The sequence below is a fragment of the Furipterus horrens genome, unplaced genomic scaffold (assembly GCF_987537825.1).
Source record: "Furipterus horrens unplaced genomic scaffold, mFurHor1.1.pri manual_scaffold_9, whole genome shotgun sequence".
Classification (NCBI taxonomy): domain Eukaryota; kingdom Metazoa; phylum Chordata; class Mammalia; order Chiroptera; family Furipteridae; genus Furipterus; species Furipterus horrens.
The window spans coordinates 32,316,484-32,326,678 of NW_028327179.1; the positions used below are offsets into that span (position 1 = coordinate 32,316,484).

The window sequence follows — 10,195 nt, forward strand, 5'->3', positions numbered from 1 at the left end:
CAAACGCATTACATTCAAGCTCATCTCCTGCTGTGCTGGTTCCTAACAGGCCTAGACCTGTACAGGTCCATGGCCTGGAGGTTGGGGCCCACTAGTTAGCATGGTATTCTCACAGTCCACCCATGCTGTCACAAATGTCAGTATTTCATCTTTTCTTACGGCTGAGTAGTGTTCCATTGTATTTATGTACCACCCTTCCAACATTGGGGCTAATCTCTTATTTTTTTAATGTTTTTTGAATTGTGTATATAAAATGCTTCCAACACACAGAAAAGAACCAAAAACTAATATGATGCCTATTTACCCAGTACTTGGGTTAAACAAATATTAATATTTTGCCATACTTTCATTAATGCTCTCTTTTGTATTTAAATGTTAGAAATGCAGAGAAAATCATCCCATTTCTTCTCTCCCTTGTCCCACACTATAAGCTTTTCCAGTTGATCTAGTTCATTTACACCTCAGGTTTTTGACTACTACATATATAATTATCTGTAGACTATATTTGTATATTATTGTTTTGTGTATTTTAAAAATTTACATGTCTGGTAGTATTGTGTATATATTGCTTTTCATGTGAGAGTCTAATTTTGAAACTTAACCATGTTGATATTTGTGAATCCAGTTCATTTTTTTTCTCTTGTATGGTAGTCCATTGCCCTTTGGAGGGGGTGTTCATCCATCTCACTTTCTGCTGTTCTAAGCAGTGCTGCAGTGAACATTCACAAACATGGCTCCTGGGGCATGAACTTCTCTAGGTAGTGTTTGGTTGACAGCCCTGAAGCCCAATTGCCCATTCCAAATCCAAGCTCCACCACAAAGTCGCAACAATGTGATCGTGGGTGTGTTATTTAATTTACCTGTGCCTCAGTTTCCTCTTCAGTAAAACCAGAATAGTAATAGCATCCCCTTTAAGTGAATAAAGTGAGAAAAGTCTTACACAAAGTAAGCACTCAGTCTATGACAGCAGTTGTTATTGTGGCGGACACTTAGGAAGGTCTGTGAGCATCTTTGACTTTGTTAAGTATTGCCAAATTGATTTCCAGTTGGTAGTACCAAATTTTTTTTTTTTTTTTTTAGACCAGACGTTTCTTGTGCCACTCATTGGCGCGATCCTTAAGATGAACTGGACGCTGCGACAGCCGCCCTCTTGGGTTTGGGTGTTGTTCCTTCACGGAATCCATGCCTGAATCTGCGGGACACGATTTTCAGGTGCCGCATGCGACCGGTCCCGGTGGTGTTTCGTCGTTTGGCCTTGGCACTGCAGTTATACTTCCTCTTCCGCTCGGCCGGGCAGCCGCACGTGCCGCACGTGGACTTCTGCCGGTGGTAGGCCTTGGAGCCGCAGCGGCGGCACAGCGCGTGCGTCGTGTCGCGGCGCTTGCCGAACGAGGACGCCCCCTTCGTCATCTCGCTGCTGCCGCCGAGACCAAAGGGACCGGAAGAGGAGACACTTGTGCTATCTGGTAGTACCAAATTACACTTTCATCAGCACTATGTAAGTTTTCATCCCCCATATCCTCGCCAGGACTTGACATTCTTTCAGATGCAGAAAGGTTGAAGAATAAGATGAGAGAACGGGAGGAAGTGGAGGTGTGTTGGTAATAATTAATCAGAAGGGCGAGATGTCCCGCAGGAGGAGAGCAATCAGTGGGAGATTTGAAAAAATGGGGGCAAGTGAGTTCTTTTAGGTAGGAAGTAAAAAATCACTTAGAATCAGACTCAGCAGAAACTCTGGAGACTTACAGAAAATAAGGAGGCATGGTACTAAGACATAATGTAACAGAGGGAATATATATGATGGATAGAGGAGAAAGTCAGTAGACATAGGCCTTTTGGGAATCTGTTAGTGACTTCCCAGAGAGGATCTGAGCTTTCTTAGGTGGTGTAAGTAGGGACGAAAGAACTCTTTCTGAAAAGAAACAAGGAAAGAGAAAGTAGCAAAATGTCAGGGTTCATAGAGTAGCCGAGGAAACAGAGTTTTAGGGAAAGAAGTTGATTGGAAGTATTATTTTATCTGGAGACCAGAGGACCAGAGTCACCTATATGATAGTGTCAGCATCTGCAGCATCTCTGTGATTTGTTTCCTCCACTCAATTTCTACAGCCACTGCCCTCCACATCCGAGTTCCCTCACACCCGTGTGGCTGCAGTGGTGGTCAGTGGTGTGCTGAACCAGACTGGCAAAACACGTATTATCGTTCCTGTTTTATGAATAAGAACTAAGACTCAGACAGATTCACTAACTAGCTCAGGATTGTACATTTTGAAAATAGTGAAACTGAGACCAACGCCTGGGTATTCTGATTCCAAACCTAGGGCTCTTTGGATCAAAAAGCATTGATAGTTATCTTAAATCTTTCATTCTCAACTCAAAACCAGAAGGGTGGTCCCGTCTTTCCCAAGACAATTGTAACTCCTCTGTTTGACTTTCAAGGCCTGTTAATTGTTGGCTCTGGTCTCTCAGTCCTATTTCCCAACACACTCTTAGCCATACCCTCATCTCTCCACCCAAAGCATGTCTTGGCTGGTTTGTGAGTTCATCAAGTTCATTCCCACCTCTATGTCTTTGTTTATGCCTTCCCCTCTCTTAGAGAGACTTCCTTCCTTTCTCCATCATCCCTCTAGGTCCTGTTCAAGTCCTGTACATTCTGTGATTGCTTCGGTGCACACTTTCTGAACTGCCATATTGGCTGCTTCATTATGAAATATGACTCTATTGTGCATTCTCTTGAATTGTCCTCAAATTGTTACCCTTTGCAACAAAATGCAAAGCAAATCACTACAGGCAGTTTGCTTGCTTTTTATTTTTTTATCAACTACTTCCTGTTATATAGGTATTTTCCAATTACCCTTAGCCTAACATTGAACACAAATTACAACGAATAAGCAATGCAAAGTATGAAGAGTTAGAAGTTATGATGAAATCAGTAGTCAAGATGAAAGTCTACAGGCATGATAGAAAATTTAAGTGACCAAGTTTTAAGGCAAACCATTTAAAAAGATGCAGAGGTGGAAATCAGCACCAGACTGAGCCATAGCTTTACTGTTCCTTCTATGATGGTGCTAGCTTTCTGACACTCCGCAAAACAAGGGAAGTGACTTCTTATCACTACTTAACAAAGAGCTTTGCCCGTGCTCAGAAACAGTGTTATCTGCAAATGATGATCACATTGGGTGTTCATGCAGCCAGTCTTTTATTTAGCATTTATGAAGTGATGCAAAAGATTGTGTGCATATTCAGTTTTCCAAAGTTAATGAGGATCTTGTTGGTGGAGAGATATCAAGAAGGTCCTGACTCCTGCCCCGTGTGTAATTAAGGAAAATACTCGTATCTGTGCACAAGTAAACAGATCCTTCGGAGAGCAACATGTGGACAAATGCAAGTTCATATAACACTCTGTACATTTATTTCCATGTTGAAATGATACTAATAAAAAGAAATAAAAGGAATAATTAAGCCGGTCAGAGAAAGACAAATACCATGTGATTTCACCCAGGTGTGGAATCTAATGAACAAACTGAACTAACAAGCAAAATAGAGACAGACTCATAGACAGAGAGCAGGCTGACAGCTCTGCAGGGGGTGAGGGTAAGGGGTTAGAGGACGGAGGGACCAAGCAGAAAGAAAAAGGACTCATGGACATGGACAAGAGACTGGTGATTGCAGAGGGGAGGGGAGGGTGGGTGGAGGTGGGAGAGGATATAAGGAGGGTAAGTGGTAATGAAAAAAATACAAAAAATTTTTTTTTCAATTTTCCAAAATAAGTCTAGTAAGAAAGATGAGTTTAATTTCACAGAGAAGAACGCTGAAAACATTCCAGTGTGTGCAAGGTCATGGAAGTGGAAGCAACACCTTATCTCAGTATATTTGGTAGAGTATATTATTATTGGTATTAATATTCCCATTTGATAATAGGAGATGGTTGAGCATTTAAATTAGCTTTCCCTATATCACACAATGAGTTGCTGTCACAGCTAAAACAAGTGATATTTTGAAAACAGTTTACATTATGAAACACTGAAGCTGTATATTTTTTAAAAATACATCCAAGTATTCCTAGGTACTTGTTGGACAACAATGAGTAGAAACTAAAATATATTCTTAAAATGCTTGCTTCACAAATATTGCAAATGACAGGACAAGGAGCCTTCTTATTTTCCTAGAGCAGAAAACCAGAAAGTTTTTTTAATCATTAGCAATATTTCCTGAGGGAGAATATAGACTTCCAGGCTATGCCAGAATTCTACATTACTACCCAAATTCAAAGATTAAGGGTGTGTTTTACCCACACCCTACATTTTTGGGAGCACAAGCCCTGCCATTATGTAAGGTCTACTGAGAAGGATAACATGACTCTTCTCTTCATGGGAAAGCCCATATTCTGATTCTTAATTCCTTTTTTTTTCAATGCACTTTGTCCATTAGCCAGACTGACAGATTATCACTTAGGTAAACACAGATCTCTATACCTGCTCCTTCTGTAAATGGTAGCACAAGACAGAAAAATCTCTTGGAATGACCAGTACATTTGTTTCAATTACCTACAGAGCCATAAAATGGGAAGGATCCAGAGTAGAGGAATAGCTGGTTTAAATACGATATAATTTTCCTCCTAGACCACTGCTGAGAGCCTAGCACACTACTGTATAGTATGTGCCTTTGTTGAGGCTTATATTTCCCACCTGTATTTCTTTTTCTTTTTCTAGCAACAGTCTGTCTTTGTGCCAACTCCTAAATAACCATAAATTTTGTTCTTATAAACCTTAATGAATGCTTGGCCAAGATGCTGTAACTATTGGCTTCTACGTTGGAGCATAAATGGAAAGGGGGGAAAAAAGTGTGCACTGTGAAAAACTGCATAAAATGGAAAAAAGATCACAGCAAACCCAAAGTCGCAATTTGCCTTTAATGTGAAGGAGGCCTTGTTTTCACGGTGTGGCAGCTTTCAGGGGTTTTAATCTCAAAGTGGCTGATCAATTTAAGGTAAGTGGCAGGCATTTGGCCTGGTTCCCAGGCTTTGCTTTGCTGCTCTGCAAAAAGAAAGGATTCAGTCAGACACACAGACAACAGGCATCATCAGCGGCTCCCACATTCCAAGCATTTTAACACAGATTAGGTTGGCATGATTCTACTGTTTACTGAAATCTCCTAGGTGTTGCATTTTTCCTTCTCCTTGCCGTGGTTATCCAAGATGGTTTTCTCAGGTCAGGACCTTCATATGCCAAATAGCTTGCAGGGCTGGGAAGGGAAAAAGAAGAGCATAGGTCAAGACTTCTGACTAAAATGCTATTTCACTTGCTCACTGCAAAATATGAGACTTCAGACGGCAGGTAATTGAGCACTGAACTTTTTGCCTTAGGCATACATTGAGACAGGAACTGTTTTACATGCATTCCTGAGAGAGGGAAAACAAAGATAATTTCTTTAACAAGGACAAACTTAATTCAGTTAAAAATGCCCAACGGATTAACTGTGATTTGTAGTTATTTTCTCTTCAGATGTTATAAGCATGAGACTTACAAATATGCTAAGCAATATTGCAACCAGTATAGCCCATGTTTTAATTTATATTGTCACATTAAATATTCTTTATTTCTTCGAAACAGTTAATATTAAATGGGTTCCACAGGTCCTTGACCACTATCTCATTTTCTTAGTAAAAGTGAATTTTCCTTAATCCATTTGACCTATAACTTAAGTTAAATAAAATATGCATTCAGTTGATCAAAGCAAAAAAAACTATAAGTTGTCTCTCATGTGTTTTGGTTGTATCATGCTTTATGGAAATTTTGTATTTTAAAATACATTTTTACAGTTTTTAAAGATATCTTGTCTTACTTTAATATAGTCAAATCAATCCTTTAATCATCCTCATGGCAGATTTACTTATTTCTCTCTAAAAAAACTTATGAAAATAAATAACAATATGGATTTTAAAAATCATTTTCCAGCTAATATTAAACTTTTCAAAAGCAATGTCAAATTATTATACTCACTATACCCAGAAATGCCTTCTTAATATTTCAGAAAGTTACATTGACATATTTCTTTCAAATCTAACATTGTTTCAATCAAGTAATTTATATTTAGAATATGTATTCTTGTCTGTATTAGCTTAGAAACTAATACAATGATATGCATTTATTTTCATTTCAACTGCTATATATGCAAGCGTAGTTTTTAAAAATATATGACCCCTCATTGATTAAAGGAAATAAGTGAGAAGCAGATAGCAGATGCACTTATTTCCTTCTGCTGCTGCTGGCTGTGCCTTGCTGACCTGCGATGCATGCAATGCTGGAACGGCAGCAGCCGCCTTGCAGGCATGAATGGAGTTAGGCTAAGAACACGCCAGCATACTGAGGATGGCAGACTGGAGCATGAAGAGAACATGGTTCTCATGGAGCCACAGAACCAACGATCCTGGCACCACCCTACTCATGACTTCTTATGTGAGGTAATAAATTCCATTTTATTCACTCAGCAGTATTTATTGAGCACTTACCATGTAGGATCTCTAGATACCCTGTTCGATGTTCCTAGAATATATCAGTGAACAAAATATACAAGAGCTCTGCTCTTCTGGAACTAATTGTAACAGAAAGTGATAATAAACTAAAAACATAAATAAGAAAATTCTATAGTATGTTAGAAAGTAGTAAGTAGGAAAATTTTAAAGTAGAGCGTGGTGAAAGGATCAGTAGTGCTGGGATCCAAGGGAGTGGCTTTGGTATCGAATCAAGTGAGGGTTGGTTGACCTCAGTGAGGAGTGAGTTTTGGACAAACACTGGAAGGGAATGAATAAGTTATTCTTTAAGACAGTAGGCAGTGTGTGTGGTGGGGTAGTTTTCTTATTGTTGAAAATCTTCTAAATGAGAGAGAAAGGTGGAGAGAGGGAGAGTTTGTGTGCGCATTGGAATGTACCTGATGCTAGTTCTACTTTGGTTCTGCCTAGTTCCCAGAATGGCTAAAATTACAATAAAAAGATTGACAGTACTAAGTGTTATGAGGATGTAGAGCTGCCTGAAACTCATACAATGTGGTGGGAGTTTAAGTTGGTATAACTACTGGAAATTTTGTTGCCAATAAAGTTAAGCACATATCCAACCTGTGACTCAGCAATTCAACCCCTAGATGTAAATCTGAAAGAAATGCATACATATGTGCACACACGAAGTTAGTTACAAGAATATTCTTACTACATTATTCTTAACACCGAACTAGAAGCAATCCAAATGTCCATTAACAATAGAATGGATAAAGTGTGGTATATATGCATAATGGAATGCTATACCACAATAAAGAAGACTATTTCTATGTGCAACAACATGGATGAATCTGAAAAACATAACATTTAGCAATAAAAAGAGTACATACTACATAATCTTATTTAAGTAAGGTTCAGAAGCAGGCAACATTTATTTATGGTAAGAGAAATCTGTGTAGTGGTTACCTTTGGAAAATGAAAGCACATAGTAGGCCTCTGTAGTGTTGGTAATGTTCATTACCTTGTTTTGTGTGGTAATCAAGCTATAGACCTAAGATTTGTGCCCTTTTCAGTTCATATGTTAAATTTAAATTAAGTAAAACAAAAGATAGATAATTTCATAAATCGTCGTCGGCAGCCGTCCGTCTCGAGAGACGATGGTGTAGCTTCTTAAGAGTCTATCTGCACCGCCGAGAATGGCTGTGCAGTCCGACTCGGGAGTGACACAGTATCTGTCTCCTCCCGTGTTGAATCGACATCTTGCGATGACGCTGGAGTGTCCTCTCCAGTGAAGCTGAAGCTACAGAGCCTGGGCAGGGTGATATGGAGGGTCTGCTGTTGCCCATGCAGCAGACCCCCCCTCTCTTCGCAGCTGAAGGGTCCAAGGGAAAGACAGAGTCAATACAGCTTGGCTTCAGGTGCGCCGCAGGAGTTGCCGGTGTTGACTACAACGTCAAACCGCCTTAGGGACTCCGGCTCCGGATTTTCTGTCGGGGTTTACACCCTTAGCCTTTCCCCTGAAGAGGTATGCCGCAAGGCAGCGGAGGTTTTTTGGAGTCAGAGTTTTCCTTCTCTGATGTGCCCTGACTGGAAGATCGAACCAGCGACACTTAGCTCGCAGGCCGACGCTCAATCCACTGAGCCAAACCAGCCAGGGTAAATTTCATAAATCAATCAACCATAAATTAAAGACATGAGCCATAAAAACTCCTAGGTTATTTTTAATTCTATCATTGTAAATAAAGAGGGAATTATTTCTCCTGCATAAGCATTCAGATGGAGTCATTATACATAAGTTTTGGAACTAACAAAATGACCTCCAATTTCTAAGACTCCAAGCTATCATTTCTAACTCGAAGATAACTGGTGAGGACTTCCTCATACCAAGATTCACTCTTACTGCAGACAGTCCAGTGTTCTACCTGTGCCTGACAAACTGTTCATAATATTAGCTAATATTTTAGTGTCCCTTACTATACATCAGCACTTACTGAGTGCTTGCATTTATCAATATATCTAAGTCTCCCACCAACCCTAAAAGATAGGTATAATTACCTATTTTACATATTAGAAAATAGGTTAAGAAAACAATAAATTGTCCCAAGGTCATTGTATCAGTCACTATCCTTTGTTACATTTAAAAGAAACCAAGAGTTTGGTAGAAGCAAAAAAAGAATGTATTAAAAGATCATTGTATAACTCTCATTGCCAGCATGGCCAGGTTGAGGACTCTGCAGTCACAAACAATATCCCAAATCAGGTCTTAGAAAGTTAATGCCCAGCATTGGAGAATGTGACCCATTCTACCACTCTGCCAGCCCTGGAAATCAGACATGGCCACCAGCTGAACTGCCACTGCTCTGCTGGAGCTTGCTGCAACCTCTGTCACTGTTGCACCTTCAAGGATGACTCTCAGTCCCACAGCACCAATCATTTAGAGCTCATGATTCATGACATGGGGCAAAAAACAATGATGTATGCACATTTCTAAAATCCCAAGTCAATGTGGCTCGGTTGTAGTGTCATCTTGTACACAGAAAGGTTGCAGGTTTAATTCCTGGTTGGGGCTCATACCTAGGTTGCGGGTTGGATCCCCAGTCCCAGCATGTACTATCCTTGGTCTGGATGCATACCAGAGGCAACCAATTGATGTTTCTCACATCAATGTCTCTCTCTCTCTCTCTCTCTCTCTCTCTCTCTCTCTCTCTCTCTGTGTGTGTGTGTGTAAAAGCAATGAAAAAATGTTCTTGGGTGAGGATATAAATAAATAATAAAATCTGGGTTAGCCCCCAATACCATGGGGGTTCAACCACTATGCTAGACTGAATTCAAACACATGATGCTACTTTACCATTTTAAGGACCAGATGAGACAAGCAAGTATTAAAATGCCCAACAACACTTCAGGCCACCATATCATGTAAATCAGAAAGCTTCAACAATTTGTTGCTTGACTAATTTAGAAAACAGATTGACACTAATAATACTCACACTGGACTTCTGAAATCACCAAGTGCTTTAATGAAGGCAACAGAGAGGACTGGGTATGACAGCTCATTCTGAGCCATGACTGCATCACGTGGGGCCATGTGGCTGCATGCTGACTCAGATTGGTGGCGGAGAAGGGAGGCCAAGTCTGAATCACCAAGACCACATCCTGCCCCTCCCTCATTTTTTCCCCTGGAAGCTGCCCATCAATCTTCTCATTGAGCTCACCACCCAAAGCATGGAACTCAGGTATTTGCAGCAAATGTCTGTGAACCTAAGAGATCCCATTTTTCAGGAACATTTGGCCCTGCTTCTCTCAGTAACATCTATGTGTGAAGTTGACTATGACTAAGTGTGAAACTGATAGTCTGTGTTCAATTTCTGTCATTTATTTTTCACTCTGTTTTGGTGGGCACAAACTAACATCTAACATGACATATACTTACCTTTAACAAACGTTTTTTTAACTTGTTTAAACTGAAAGAAAATTCTTAAACCCACAATGTCTGCTAGAGAATGACTTGAGAGAAATGTGTCCTTTTTGAGAATTGTCTCATAGACACATATTCATTATGGCCAGAGACTAAGCAGGCATTTTGTCCTGCTCTGATTCATCTGAGAAAAACATGTGGTAGGCAGTTCCAAATCCTCCCCCATTTACTTTCAAATAAAGAGTAAGAAGAAAGGTCAAATTTTATTTTATTTTATTTTTCTTGGT

The 10,195-nt window shown here is 39.9% G+C and overlaps 1 protein-coding gene across 1 annotated transcript; it reads right to left on the reverse strand.

Moving 5' to 3' along the window:
- Positions 1–1,073: 1,073 nt before the first annotated feature.
- Positions 1,074–1,425, reverse strand: LOC150001538 (large ribosomal subunit protein eL37). Its single transcript, XM_090287854.1, has one exon. It carries the CDS (start codon positions 1,408–1,410, stop codon positions 1,117–1,119), a length of 294 nt encoding a protein of 97 aa, XP_090143980.1. The 5' UTR covers positions 1,411–1,425; the 3' UTR covers positions 1,074–1,116.
- Between the last annotated feature and the right edge of the window lie 8,770 nt (positions 1,426–10,195).